The sequence below is a fragment of the Onychostruthus taczanowskii genome, unplaced genomic scaffold (genome assembly GCF_017590055.1).
Source record: "Onychostruthus taczanowskii isolate IOZ18803 unplaced genomic scaffold, ASM1759005v1 scaffold41, whole genome shotgun sequence".
Classification (NCBI taxonomy): domain Eukaryota; kingdom Metazoa; phylum Chordata; class Aves; order Passeriformes; family Passeridae; genus Onychostruthus; species Onychostruthus taczanowskii.
The window spans coordinates 6,268,797-6,284,714 of record NW_024501571.1 but is presented as its reverse complement, the minus strand read 5'-3'; the positions used below and the strand labels follow the sequence as shown (position 1 = coordinate 6,284,714).

Genomic DNA, 15,918 nt, shown 5'->3' with positions numbered 1-15,918 from the left:
GCTGCCCAGCATAAATAGCTCCAAAAGTTCCAATAAAACCCGTGGCTAAATCCCTGCAGCTTCTGAGAGCAAATGCCACGCTCTGGCCATCCCTCCCTCCCACACGATGGCCTCACGGGCCCGCTGCCAGCTGCCTCATGGCACACCCAGCTGGGATAAAGCGGGTGCCACGTGTTCCCAGGGGTTCCCATGCTCCTGCAGCAACGCCCTGCTGGGAGCACAAAGCCACACTGGGGCTCAGGTGCCTGACTAAGAGGCCAGATGAGCAGGGTTCAGCCAAGAGCTCGCTGAAGTGAGACCAAAACCCCACTGAAAATGGCCTCTGCCAAGTCTCCAGCCTCATCTGCACCAGGCACGATGGATTTTCACAGCTACGAGTTTCTTTGCAGCTTTGTGGGGAAGGAGGATCTTGTTCCCTTCTCCACTGATGGCAGCACACTTGAGTTAACCTTGAGGGCTGTTGTTTGTTTGGTTTGAAATTTAATTTGTGTATCAGCTCACACTTGAAAAGCACTTTCTGATAGGGAAGTCAAGCATGTGAGTTACGAACATCTGTTAATGACACTGCTGAGTCTAAGCTGGTTCACTCTGCATTTGTACTACAATCCCAAACCCTACAATGTTCTTCCAAAGTGCAGGACCATTACTGCTCACTCAATACCAGGTCTCCTACATACCATTCCCAGCAGATATCCAATGTACTATTTTCTTCACAAAGTACAAGCTCTGCTCTAAAGAAGAAATTAATTTCTTCACCAACTTCCTTATAATATTAATTGTTATTCTAACAGATGGCACTTCAAACTCTGATTAATTTTGGGTCTATTTGAAACTAACAGTATCTGATTTTTCAAAATATGTAGTGTTATGCAACAGCTTCTGAATTCACAGAAAAGCATGGCCCTCAAGCAAATCACACCTCAGATCTCTCCCATCAGGCACCAGAATGAAACATCCAATTAATGACCATCTAGGAAAAACAATTTGCTTAATATCACACAGCAACTCTGTTATGGAGACAAGAGCAGAATTCAATTATCCAGCAGAAGCATCCAACTGCTTTAATCACACCACCACCCATTTTCTTCTGACAATCCCTCTGGCTCACTGGCTTCATCCATTCCAAATTAAGGCTCCACTCAAAAGACAGCAGTTCCCTTTGTTACACAATTAACTTCTCTCTCGGAGATCCAACCAACCTCCCGAACAGAGGCAGGGGTTCCTTGGAAATAAACAGATCTGGTTAACTAATAGAAGGTTATATACTATGTCTATTTTTATATATTTGCTGCACACCTCTGCCTTTGCACAAACAAAATGATTAAGGGGGAATGAGTAACTCTCGTTTGGGATACCTGGCTGGTTGTATGAATCAGACACAATTCCTCCTCCTCCTCTGTAATGCCTGTGTGTGAGTGCTCTATCACACCATAAACCAGTTCCTCAGCTTTGACCAGTTCTCTGGGGCTGGTGACTCCCAGCACAGGCTCAAAGAGGCAAAGAGAAGCTCAAACCCTTTGAGGATGGAGCTGCTGCTGAAATTGGGAAGGCCGAACACTGTTTTTTAAAGGTTCCTTGGCTCCAAAGCCTATGCTCCTGCAGCACTCAGGCTCTGAAGCTTTACAAAGAATCACAGCAGGACACAAAGAAGAGAAACAGGCTTTTCTTAGCTCCTTCCTAGAACTATTTTTCCCATTTGGGCTTCAATTTTCCCAGAAATACCAGTCTAATGCAGATTCAAACAATACTTTTGGGCCCCGCTGGCTTTATCTGTCAAATTTATTAAAGACAAGGTCTTAAGAATGGAAAGTATGAAGCAGCCTTGATCAGGGGCCTCCAGCCTCAGTCTACAAGCAAGTCAGGCCTCAGACTGGCCTCCAGGTCCTTGCTCTTTCTCCTATCATGCTCCAAGAAAAACATACTGTGAGTTTTCCTTGTGCTTTGTATCTGTTTTACAACAATCATGGGATTGAGCTTCATCAGTTGTTAAATCTCCATGTATAAAATCATCCTGCCCTCCCATACTTGGAAAGCACTGGACATTTTCTTGTGTCATCTTGATTTCTACTGCAGCCCATTTAACAGCAGCAAAGTTCTGGGTGTGATCACTGCAGTGTTCAAGGAGCACCTTTAGCTTTTATACATGAACTACTGATGTTTCTGTGACTTAACAGCACCTGTTTTTCTCTACAAAATTTGGAATTCAATTCGATATTTATTTGACCATCCTTTTATCTTTAAAAGCCTGCTTGTTGTAATCTTCCACCAAATTCACATCTGTGTGTGACAGAGAAGAACAGCCATGCCAGCAGAAAATTTTACACCAGCAAATGACCCTTTTATACAGTTTTTAATCTGTTAAATCACGGGCAAAATCCCCCATTTTCTAGAAACTTACCCTCCTTTTCCTACAGTGTCAGGACTACTAACCCACAACCACAAAAAAGATCCACTGATTTGGGAACACTGAACTGACTGAGGAGGTTTAAGTGATGTCAAGCAGAATCACAGTTAACAACTGGATCTGCATTTGTGGGCAGAGAAGTTGCTGGCACACAGCCTGTGGCTACTAAATCAAGCACCCATGCAATACCTGTTACTTGCAGGCATCTACTTCATTTCACAGTAATAAAAAAGGCAAAAAAAAATAGTCCTCTTAGCATCCCTAAAATTCACAGCAACAGAATGAAAATCTTGGGGTATGTTCCTACTATCAATCATTCACGCTACTTTAAACAAAATCGGTTACTAAGGCCAAAGTAAGTTTCAAGAACAGTCTGTTTGTTTTCCTTGGCATCCAACTGCAAACAGCTGAACAGACTTGCCTAACTAAGTCAGAAGGAATTACTTCTATTACAAAGCAAGCAAGCCTCACCACAAGGGGAAATTCTGCTTGTAATGGTATAGACCACCACCCAGATCTCCATCCATAAAAAATGAAGCCATACAGGCCAGTCTCCAGAATTACTGCACGACGCTGGGGATGAAACTATTCAGCCTGGTCCTTCCCAAATTTAACAGCTGCTCTGGAAAGAGGGAAAACAGGAATAGATGCCTTTAAAGTTCTAAGATGCCTTACAGCATTCAGTGGCTGCAGCCAATCACATCTATCACCGTTGCTATTAATTGAGATACAAATCAAATAAAGGCAGGGTATGGAGGTGTCTGGGCTGAGAGACACAATCAAACTGGTGCTTGAAATTCGATATGGAATCCAAAATGCCTGCGTCAGTCCTTTGGAAAGCACAGGAGCTATTTGAAGATGCAATGCCAGAGCAAAAAGCCAACTCGATGTGATAACCGGAAGGTAAATTGACGTCAACTGGAAATGCACCCAGTCAGTACCAGCCCAGCAGCTGGCTCTGTGCCACAGCCCTGGCAGATCTGTCCCAGTGTAAAAAAAGCTTTGGAAGTTAAAGCTTTATGACCAGCACAATGAATAATAATTAAAAAAAAAAAACCAACAAAAACAAACAAAAAAACCCCCTAAAACCCAAACAAAAAAGCGTCCCAGAAATTATTAGATGATTTTTGGAGATGGCTGGAATGGATGGAAGCTTTAATTCTGCTGAATGGTGTGTGCTGATCCGACAGCCCAGCACGACAGACAGAAGCTATTGGATTTTGTTTGGATCAGACATTAGGCCTGCAGAGAAAGAATCCACAATATATTCACTCAGCTGGACTGAGCTATGTAAGCTCATTCGCTGGATCATTAATGTTCAGAACACCAGTGTGCTCTCTGAAAAGGGGTAATTCTTTTTTCAAACATTTTATTCTATTTCTACTGGTATGATACAGCTTCTACATTACCCCAAAATCTCAGAGGAGCCCATACAGGCATGTAAATTCTCCATTCCTACAAGGTGGATAAGTTGAACACTGAGCTGGGAAAAGGAGGATATTAAAGGGTTTTCTGTGCCAGCTGTGCCCAACATGCAGCTTCTGCAGCAGCTCGCTTGGTCTGTGGGCGACAGGAGGCAGCAGGAGCTAAGAAAGGAGCTTGCTCATCACACCACAAATGTTTGCTGTTCAGGGAATAATAAGAAGACCCAGCCAGCCATGAGGTGCAAGATCTCCTTAGGAATAACTGGCTGAGGAGAGACAGGTTACCAGCACACAGATGTGACACGGAGAAAAAAGGAATCAGAGAACACAGGACACATCTTACAGGAGTGGGAGAGAGCAGAAGGGAAAAGAGATCACCAGGATGGGGGCTGGTACTGTATGGGCTAGTACAGGCTCAAACATGAAGAGGAAACCTTGAATTATGGGTTCAGTTTTGGGCCCCTCACAACAAGAACTAGTCACTGAGGGGATGGAGTATGTCCAGGGAGAGGAATGGAGCTGGGGGAGGGGCTGAGGCACCAGGAGAGGCTGAGGGAGCTGGGAAAGGGGCTCAGCCTGGAGAAGAGGAGGCTCAGGGGGGACCTTCTGGCTCTGCATAAGTACCTGACAAGAGGGGACAGCTGGGCGGGAGTCACTCACAAGTAAAAAAACACAGGAGAAGAGGAAATGGCCTCAAATTAAGACTGGGTATCAGGAAAAAAATTCACCAGAAGGGTGGTCCAGCTCTGGCATACGCTGCCTGGGGAAGTATAATCCCCATCCCTGGATGTATTTAAAAGCCATATAGATGTGGCACCTGGGGACATGGCTTAGTGGTGGCCTTGGCAGTGCTGAGGCAATGGTTGTATTTGATGTCCTTAAAGATCTTTCCCAACGTCAAAGACTCTGGAAGTGTTACCACACTGGGAAGATGGCACATACTGGAGGGGGAAAAAAATCTCCTTTCCTACCTTAAGAAAAGCAAGATCATCTGCTGTCTTTCCTCTGCTAGAAATGACTAGAAAGTATGTGAAACTACTTGATATGGAACAATTTGAACAGGAAACCATTTACAGAGAACAGAGAGTCACAGCACTTAAATATTTAGTTGAATCGCATGTTTGTAAATGCTGATTAGAATTTACGACAAATGTGATCGCTTCCAAGATCCTGATAAGAGTAAGATTTTTTCCTAATTCTTTCTAACCCTACAATTCCATGCTGTGCACACGCAAGAATATTCTTATATTTTCCCCCAAGACCTTTCAGTGTCTGTATAATCTTTTCTTTAACTAAAGTAGCAAGTTAAAGCCACCAGATTAAGAGATTTAATCCAGGGACTCAGCATGAAATAGAACTGCCCCTCCTCCTGTCATGATTTTATAAAAGGAGCTGTCAAATCCCTTCCCAAGTCTTTAAGGAAAGAAGACAGCAAGAACCCCAGACTTTTCCTTATCTACCCATCAGGAGCTGAATGCTGGCACATCTCAGCTGGCTGCCCCAAACTCCAAGTGGAAATTAATGCCAGAGTCAAATCAACCACCTTATCTGACACTTCTCACTATTTCTTTAATCCGTTCTGTAAAGTGACATGCACTGCAGTACTGGAATCAAAACAGGAAATGGGAACAAATTCCTGGAATAAATAAAGAACATGCCTATTGGATAATATTCAAAAGGCAAAGGACATAAGATTTTAAGGGTAGGAAGCAGTGTATAGATATAAATTACTTCCAGAAATATCGATCATCTTTGGAAAAGCTTTCCTTCCCCAGAGATGCTGAATATTGAGAAGCCTGAGCATGAGTAAGTTCCTACTCCCTTCTACTGCACAACCAACTACAGACTGGTGACATTTCAGAGAGTTTACATTTCAATTAAAGCTCCCAAAATACACACCAGCACACTGGAATTAAAACAAAGGCTTAGTCTTCACTCCTAAGAGTACAAAAGCTATTTTATCTGGACCTGCAGTTGTTAAATGACTGTTTCCAAAACAGTGTGACTTAAGTGCAGAGAAATACGTGATACAGCAAAGTGTCTGGCACCTGCTGAGCTTTTACAAACTGAATAAAACCCAGGTTTAAGAGGCCCAAAAGTTTAAATGAGAATGCAGTCTAAATTTCTTTAGGACAAGGCTCATTGATCCTCACCTCCTTTGTCTCCTCAGGGTCTGAGTGATCCACGGTTACATATAAATCATTCTGCAGGTACTTCAGTGCACTAAGAGGGTCAGTCTGAGCTTTCTCTTCAAACCTGCAGAGAAGAGACAGAAAATTTTGAGCACAGCCATTTCCTTCAGGACTAAGTACTACTGGTTCAACAGAAAGCAAAACCCATCTAACAAACCCAGTATTTCCAAAGAAAACCACACTAATGGCAGCTGAGCCTCATGTTTGCTGGAATTTTAAGCCAGACTGAAACATGGAAGAGGGCTTTTTGGGGTGTAAAGGAGTTAAAAGGGCAAAGTATTACATTCTTACTAAAAATATTCAAAAGTATATGCACAGAAACGTCTTAATATATAAATATAAAATCTTGAGTACAGCTTGTTTTCCACAAATGAAGTAAGATGTGAGTAGCATCTCACAGAGCAGGCGCAGGCAAGCCTTGAGCACTTCAGTCCCTGGGATATTAACATCTCACCTTTGGAAAGAGCACAGCTCCATAAAAATCCTGTGCACCACAAGCATTATTTCCTCATTTTCTTTTAATGAACAGGAACTGCAACTTCTGTGAATTCCCTCAAGAAGTGAACAGAGCCCTCAGGAAATGATTCTGGGCTCAGCATACTCAGTGAGCAGAGCTCCTTCCCTGCAGCACTGAGCTGATTGCATAAGCCTAGAAAGGATGAGGTTTAAAATCATCTTTTTCCTCCTCTCACCCACCCCTGAATGCAGCATCACACTGTTTGTCATCTTATCATATTGTTATTTTTTTATTTGGGTCATCTACCTGGCTATTTATACCACAGTGGACATGTGTAGTCTGAATTTTGAAACTGCCTAAAGACGTCAGTGATTGAGCAGCACAGGGAGCACGAAGACCTTGTCTGTCACCTGATGCATCTGACAGTTTGGTCACTACACATGGTTTCAAACACTGCCATAGATTTTCTCAGATGACATCACCATGGTCCAGAGAGCTGAAGTGCTTTAAATGAGTGGAACCACTGCCACCTTGCCCTTTCCCACCTGCTCATCCTGGGTGACTGGTGCTGAACAAATTCATAGGGAAAACAGGACCCAGGCTGATGCTGTGGGTTTGCTGTGGATGCAAGGCCAGTACCTGTTCTGTTACCCAGAGTCTGGGGGAGCACAGGTAAAGGGCAGCCAGTGACTCCACAGCAATTCAGCTCCAGCCAGGCACCCATCCCACCATCCCTGGTTGCTCAGGTTTGGCTCCCTCACACACACCCCAAAAATGGGAACATGGTGCATAAACCCCAAACTTCTGCCAGGTAACACACAGCAACATTTCCTGTAAGTGCAATTTAAGCAAGTAGAAACAAATAATTCAGAGCTGTCTCTGGAGGCTGCACAGCTGCATTTCCATACCATCACATCTGGGTTTAATAAGCCTCCCAGATAACTGGGCAAGGCCTTTATTCATTCTTGTAGGTATTCACATCTACTGTGTGGCTAATCTCAGTGCCTCACCCAGCCACAGTGGCTGTGAGGTGAGTACAGCAATTTGCTTGCTGCCTCAGAAATAAAATACCATCAGGTATTTTAACCTGACCTTCTAACTCTTGGCAGAGCCTGATAACAAAGTATTCTCCCCCAGAATGCAGGGAGAGCTATTTACTGCTTTCAAATGATTTGCTGGGTCCTGAAAGGCTCTCTCACTGCTGCAATTTCTTGACTAAGGTAACACCATAAGCTTGATTTTGAAAAGCTGTTGCCCTTAATAGCAAATATAAGGCAGCTCTGAAGCATCCAGAGTGCAAGAAGCACTGCAGTGTAGCTGAATTCTGCCTAAGTGAGCTCTTTCAGGAGTTTCTGAATGAGAAACTCTGATGACCTCACCACGGCTGAGTCTCAGATGTGCAAAGGCATCCAGCCCCCAGACTTCATTAGCATCCTTGCAGGCTGTTACTATCTCCAAGCACAGTGTTTCCCAAAACATACTCCATTTCCTTGGGAGGTGACAGCACCAAAACACATGTTGATGAGCAGCAGAGTGAAAAGGGAATCTAAAAATTCCCCATGACTCCCCACACAATAACCAGATTCTTCCAGTTTTAGAATAGCATGGGCAAAATGAATCAAGTTAATTTTGTAGTTTAGCCTTGGCCCCCTGCTTTTTATTAAAATAATTTTTAAAAATTAATCAAGAAATGTCCAGAAGGTTTAGAATGGATCTTGAAGATCATCTAGTTCCATATAACCAACAAAATGACATTTCACAAAATGGTTTATGAGAGATTTGAGTCTTAGGAACTTGAAAAAAAGAAGACACCTGGAAAAGAAAATTGCAAACCACCCTTGTTTCTATACCTGTGCTTTCTGATGAGGTATTTGCAGTGTCTTAGCAGGTATTCCTTTGAAGGTCGACAGAGCTTCAGAGACCAGAAATCATCTAATCTCATCTTTGGAGAGCAGGATTTACCAGGATTCCCTCCAAATAAGTAATGAACCTAAGGAAATGAGAGGCAGATCAAAAAATTGATTGTTTGTGTAAATCCACTGAACAAAGACAATTTACTATGTCAGCAGCTTTGCAAAGGTTTATTCTGGTGGGATAAACTCTGCCTTTTAGACAAGTTGCTCCATCTTACTATCAGCCTCACTTTGTCCCATTGGAGATGAAGAAAGTTCCTCTAAACAATTTACATTTTAAGATAATCAAAGAGTTGTACTGTTAGAACATCCCTTTAGCAGATACCTGAGATATCTATAAATAAACATCTGAAATTCATGCAAACTCTTTCTTTAGGAAAAGCCTATGAGAATGATAAATCCTTAAGCACTAACAAAGTGAGTTGGAAGTCCTGAAGATGTCCAAAGTAAAGTGAGACCAAGCCCAGTCCAGCACAATCTAGACTTAGAGAGAGGCAGATTTCCAGAAGAGTGGAAGTATCACAAAAGGACTGTTTATTTCTTTGCTAAATTTTTCTTCCCATCGTGTGGTAATTTCAGACTCTGAACTGTTGATATTAAACATGCCACAAAGGACCTTCAAATACTGAAGTTTAACAAGTCCAACAGCCTACCTTTCCCCATGGCTTTAAAAATAATCACTCAAAACAATGTATTCTGCATCCCACTGCTGAAGGCTCTCCTTATTTATATCAGAGGAGTTTAGAAAGGTCATTGGAACAGAGGTTTCTAAAAATAAGACTCTTCAAAACAAGCACATCAAACAGCTCCTCAGATAAAGTTGGGCAACTGTGATTATTTAGCAACCTTCAGAGTAACTCAGAAAATACTACTCTCTCATGGTGCCTTACACTTAGAAGGAAAAGCAGAACACTATTTACTTATTTACTGTATCATTACAGTGAAGACAACAAGCAATTCAATTTCCCCATACAGAATCTGCACCCATTCCTCCTTAAAATCCCTCAAGTTTTGGGCTAGCTGGGTATCCCAAATTTGATTAACATCCCACAGAACACAAGACTAAAATGTTTTTCTTTAACTCAAACTCTTACAGACTAGGGAGAATTTTCAGAAAAATCCATTAAAGGATCAGTAAACATGTCATAGTAATTTAAATTCATGAGTTTATGAACCTAATCTGTGAGTTTGTACATATTAGCCAGTAAAGCACAAAGCTGTAAGTTTACTGAGCTGTCATATACACTAAACCAAATTTTAAGTCTATTTAAGTATGAATGTGTCCATTGGAGGCTGACAGTGCTAAAGAACAACAGTTGCTTCTGACATGCGGGGCAAAGTCAGGCACCTCTGGCTCAGAGGATTCTTAACTGTGATTAGTTCATTCAAACACATCCTTTCCTAGAAATTCTGGTAACTGTCTGTTCTCATTTATTCACCAACAGGTGAGATTAAATCCCTGAGGATAATGAATGAAGCTTCGTGTGCTCTGAAGTGTGAGAACAGATCTCATGTTTACTTCATATTGACACTAAAAGTAGTTTAGCACCTTATTTCAAAATACAGGAAGTGAGAGTTATTCACCATATTAATCCAAACATTCAATAAGTATATTTTTTGTACCATCTTTAAGGAACAGCTACATCTTCAGAGAAAAAAGACTAAAAAAAAAAATAAAAATCACTTTTTACCTTGTGCAACTCATCGTACACCAGCTGATGGGCAAACCTTGGGCAAGGCTCCTCTTCCTGAAGGCTTTTACCTGGATTCTCTTTTGCTGCTTGGTCATTCTTATAGACACAAGACCTGAAATTCAAGGCAGTAAAGAATTATGAGTTGTACCTACAGGAAGCATGAAAAATTGGAAAGGCTGGAAGGTACAAATGATGTAAAACACCAAAGATTTTCTCATTCTATGTTCTACTCTATTATCCCATCCCATCCCATCCCATTCTTTGCTCTACAAAGAACCCAGCCAGCAATCAGAGGTCATTTTGGCTGAAAACAGTCCTCAAGCACAAGCCAAACAGGAAAAAATTCTAGAAAATTATTTGTCATGAGCTTTGGGGATCTCTTCAGATGTTACATTATTTGCCTACAGAACTGTCAGCATAAAGTATTTTTTTATTATGGAAAAACCATCTTGGACCCAGTTGAGCTTTAGACCACACATTACAGCAGACGTGGTATTTCAGTCAGTGATTTCCAAGCAGACTTAAATTACAACTGAGAATTACTTTTAAAAAACAACACTCACACCTTTTGAAGTGATTGACCCCACTTTAGAAGAGGCCTTGAACTCAAAATCTCTGCCAGCTCTGGAAAGGAACAGTGGCAACGAGCTACTAAGTACAAAACCAGGAGATATTTTCTCAGAATATCCCATCTGGCACAGAGACTTCTCCATAACCACTCACTTGCACCAGTTTCCTCAGTTTCTAAGAACTAGAGCCATGTACACTGCTATTAACAACTTACACTGGACTGAATTTGCTGCACTGGACCTGAATCCTGACCTTGAACCCTTCCTGCAGGAAAAGCCTTTTTTAACTGCTCACTTCCCCTCATCCCCTCCACCTGGCTCCAATAAAGATATTCACATGATTTCCCTCCCTCATTTGGATCACTGCCATTATTACCTCTAAAGACAATGGGAAAAGAGGTGTCTAAAGGGAACTCAGCTGTCTTTCACAACTTTCAACAATTCCATGGTTAATAGAGGTTACAGAGTTGCCTAATGGAGACAGGATTGCTTTCTAAATAAAGTCAGTGTGGAGGTCAGGACTTAGGACTTACCAGCTGTTCCTCACAATGTCATAAATCCAGAAGGAATTCCTCACGTTCTCTTCCCGCTTCTCCTTGTCTTTACTGAGCCCTGACAAGACGTGGATTTCATTCAGTTCAGGATCAATGGTGGCCCTTTGAGTGAAACCTGTCATTGGAACTGAGAAAAGAAAATAAAAATTACATGCTGGAAATAACAAAGGATGCAGGAGGGATCCAAACATCAGGCAAATGAGTTTCCTTCCCCCTGAAATTCAGCAGATGACCACTCAGAGGCCAACTTCTTCCCTGTTAAAACCAAGTCCAATGAAAATTCTTTTCTTCTCTTCCTATCTCTGACTCTTGGAAGAAAAAACAAACCATTCTGAGAGCTGCTGTTTCCTAGGAAAAGAGATGGACAGAGCCATTTGGGAGATGACCAGCTCAGAAATGAGGATTAGCTGCCTAATATAGGGCTGAATGACCAGATGACCCTTACAAATATGAATGGAGTGATTTTGTTATTATCTCATCTGTAAATGGAAGCATTGATTCCAGAAAGCTTAATTGCAGAAGCTGGGGAACTCCAAAAAATTCAAGATGACCTCTCAATTCTATAGCTCACAACCCTGCAGGACAAAGATATCAAAGAAGCTTTTTGTATTTTCTGAATAGTCATGGCGTAATTACCAAATTATTCTTCTGTCCCACCTTCAGATTTAGAAATATGGTGAAATCCTGCGGATTCCAAAGGTTTTCACCATAATTCCCCGAATAAAAGGTCAGCAAATTTGTTTGGCAGTCCTTTTTGTTTGTTGTGTAATTCCCCGTTTCCTGTTTCCCTAGGCAACCATCCTTCCAAAATGTATTTGTGAAGGGCACGTGATCTTTGTTTACAGATCCTGTTTGTCTCCTTTCTCTTTCTGGGTCAGTTTACAAAGGCTGGTAAAGGTTCCTGGCCTTCGGTCAAGATTTTGGCATGAAAAATTCTCAGAACTCTTGTATTTTGCAAATTCTTCCTTGCAATTAACTGAACTGCCCCCACGGCCTAGAAAACGAGCCCTACGTTAATAAAATATTTTAATATTGCCGTTGGGGAATACACAAAATGGTATTTTGGAAACCCATTCTGTAACTGGTTTCATTCTCATGCTTCACTCTTTTCATTTGTTAGGACAGGAAAGCAATAAAGGAATTAAAAAATTCTGAGTAGAATTTGGTTCTCTACAATTTTAGCCCCTACTGAAGAATTTAACACCACCACAAAACCTAATCATTTCTTAAAGAAAAAAATTAAATGCTTAATTCTCATGTAAATTTAAATATAAAACTCAAATATATTTGGATAACTCATTCTGAGACTCCCTTTGACAAAATCCTTATGATTTTACAGGAGCAGAAGGCTTTGGATCCCTCATTAGCATAAACCTGCCTAGTTTGCTCCAATTTTGCCACAAAGTTTTAAAGGAAAATGAATCCAGTTTATAAGCAAATGGGTGATAGGAAAGAGAAAAAAATAAGTGACTAACACTGACACAACAATGACTACACTTGTTTTATCTGCAAACCACAAAGAACTTGGTTTTTAAATAAGGCAAATGAGGACTGTGAAAGTCATTCCATAAGGAAATTGAGAACAGAAAGATGACTATAGTCTAAAAATTGCTAATTTTTGAAAAGTATCGTGCAATATGTTTGCTTGCATAGTCAGGGACTAAGTTGCTGACCCACAAGGATTAAATTCAAGGCCTGTTTGAGACATTTCTGGCAGGAGAGCCATCTAAATTTGATCAGCAATGCTAATGCACATGGAAAATGTCTTTGCAACCCTATCTGCTGCTTTGAACATTTGAGACCAAGCCGGGAATATTACAAAAAAAAAACCACAAAAAAACCAAAACCCTGTGCAAATCTTCAGAGCACTAATACCTCATTGAAATGAAAATTATTATAATCATGAGGAACATAGCTGCTCTCTTACCATTGATACTCAAAGCATCTGAAACTTGTCTATGGAAGTCCCATCCCTCCTCCTGAAATGTTGTTAAATAAATTAATTTTGTATCTCGTTTATGCTCGATTTCCCGAAGCTGAAATTATTATTTAAATAATGAAGGAGGGAAAAGCTGCCAAAGTTCAGCGCTGGTGGTTTTTTCCTCTTGATATTAAGAATAGAATTCATCTGCAGCAACTGCAATCAAACCAAGATTCAAGTCAAGTAATTTCAGGCTTCCCTCAGCTGTAAATCAGTCTCTTCTTGAGACTGTTTGAAATGCAGAATGCCTAGTAAAGTATCAGAAATATAAATCCCCACATTTACTAAGGGCCAGAGACAAGGAGCACCTTACATAAACTCTGTGACCTATCTAAGCAACTGGGTAGAAACTGTATTTAAACAGTGCCTTAGGCAAGAAAAAGTTGACATCTGGTCTTCTGCAGAGGAGGACAAAATGAGAAAGTTGGATGCAGTGTCATTAAAAAAAGCCCATAACACAAATTTGATAAACAAATCCCTGAAAATAAATAGACAGTAAGACAAGATACTACACAGTGGGCAGGAAAAGCTGTGATGTTTTAAACCAAACAGAAACGTCAAAAACATGTTTTCTAAGGAAGTCTGATCCTTGCCAGAGCAAAAGGGCTCCATAAAAACCTCAGGACTGAAATACTTCCACTAGGGGGTAAGAGAGGTTCATCATTTGCAAGTGCAGCAGACTGGCAGGAAATGTTGGACAGAATTCAAACGAGAATGGTCAGAGTATTAGAGAGGGACACGGGCTGGAAACGTCGGAAAAATACTTGTGACATTTAGGCAGCAAAATGTACACTGAGAAGAAAATCTATTTGTGCATGGGCAACCAAATTGAACCTGTAAACATGGGTCTATAACAGTGACAATAATTGACTGCTTAGGACTTGGGAGAAAAAAGTCAAATAACAAGGGGTGAGAACCAGAGCACTTCCAGATCTGTTATTTGCAATGTACTAGATCCAAGGGGTGAATCAAGTGGTAAGAAAGGTTCCATGCAAGTTCCCTCACTTGTGCTTCTTCACAGAGATGTAAGATCAGCTTTGGAGTATATCCCCACCAATTCCACACCTTTCAGGGTCAGCTGTAGGCAGCCAGCTCCGAGGACAAAGCAGTGACTGAGGACTTAGCCCAGGGTGTTTTGAACACTGGCCTGTGGCTACGTAGTATGAACTTGGCTCCTATGACAATATATCACTTATTGAAGAGGAAAAGCTGTAGAGAGAAATCACTGAATACCACATAATCCTCAAAAGTCTTGAAGATGGTGAATGCTTTTCCTGTGCTACTGAATGTTTTCTTCCCCCTTAATCTCATTAACCAGCCTATGGTGAAAGGCAGTAACTACCTGAAAATAAGAGGTCTGAATCCTTGCTCAGGAACTTAGTATTTTCATTCATTTTTACACAGTAAAAATTAAAAGCTTGTGGCCACAATATTTAAAAACAACATTCAGCCACACAGGCCTGGAGTTTGCAGCCAGTTCCATAAGCAAACAATAACTCCTGAGCAAGCTCCGAGGAGATGCTGTGAAGCTCTGAACAGTGTAATTTCCATTTAAATACAACACACAGGAAAAGGTTTTCTCTGAAAGTGACACCTAATCATGGAATAGCCACATTCCCACTACCACAGTCTCTGCTTACAGGAGTTTATGGGATCACAGTGATCATTTCAGCCAGCTGAATATTTTTTGGCTTGTGCATGCAAACAGCTACAGTTCTTTCAAGCACAACCTTGGCTGCTGCCAGTATCGAAGCAAGAAAACAGCTTTTACACAGAGACAGAGCTTGCAAAGCAGGCAATTTAAATTCATGGAATTCTAGGGTGGTTTGGGTTGGATGGGACCTTAAAATCATCCAGTGCCACCCCCTGCCACAGGCAGGGACACATTCCACTATCCCAAGTTCCTCCAAACCCTGTCCAACCTGGCCTTGGACATTTCCAGGGACCCAGGGGTAACCCCTGCCCTATGGGCAGCCTGAAGTCAAGTTTATGTTTACACAGATGTGGTTCTCATAGTACTGGACAGCATTTTGGAAATTAAATCTCATGTCCTACATTTGAGGGGATACTACGGCAAATTTTTCAACACACTTTGAAACACAACAATGGCAAAACAATTCTAAAAATGTACAGTCTACAGACCACACCTGAAGGATTCATGAAGGATAAAAAAGGGAAGGAAGTTCACTGACAGAGTTTTAGTGCCACCTGAGTTATGAAACCCTCAGAACAGGTGACTGCCAGTCCCACTGCAAGCGATTCACAAGTATCCTCCCTCCTTGTGATGCCTCGTGACTACAAAACTGGGAGAAAACTTCATCACATGGATACTGCTGCTCACCAGAATGTGGCACCTCCCAGCGGGTTAATTTTTAAAAAGTGGTAGGTGCAAATTATTCCAAGCCACTCCTTGTAGTTCCTATAAAGCAGAAGCAGCACCTCCCCCAGACTTTAATGGAGCAAGTCGTGGTGAGTGATAGCACCAGGCCAGCTGTTGACACAGCAAGATAATGATTATCCTCTTGGATTTTTCCTGATGAGACTGCATCTGGCAGTCTGCCAAGGAGCAGCTAAGGAGACCATCTGAACAGTTTGGTTGTCATGTTGACAAAGCAACAATCCAATGTCCAATGCTTGGGTCTCTCTGAGATTTTGGAAAAAAACAATCAGTCAGTAAATCTGAATGGAATTCTGAGCTATGGCAGCTCTGCAAGGCATCTCTAGGATCTG

The 15,918-nt window shown here is 41.5% G+C and overlaps 1 protein-coding gene across 3 annotated transcripts in view; it reads right to left on the bottom strand.

Moving 5' to 3' along the window:
- Positions 1 to 15,918, bottom strand: part of MKLN1 (muskelin 1) — a 93,132-nt gene that overhangs the window by 4,626 nt on the left and 72,588 nt on the right. For all 3 annotated transcript variants that reach the window (XM_041413454.1, XM_041413456.1, XM_041413455.1), the window contains 4 exons: positions 11,187 to 11,334; positions 10,082 to 10,196; positions 8,328 to 8,467; positions 5,982 to 6,084 (listed from right to left, as the gene is read on the bottom strand). In XM_041413454.1, the coding sequence (XP_041269388.1) occupies positions 5,982 to 6,084; positions 8,328 to 8,467; positions 10,082 to 10,196; positions 11,187 to 11,334 (506 nt within the window). The remainder of the gene's footprint in view (positions 1 to 5,981; positions 6,085 to 8,327; positions 8,468 to 10,081; positions 10,197 to 11,186; positions 11,335 to 15,918) is intronic.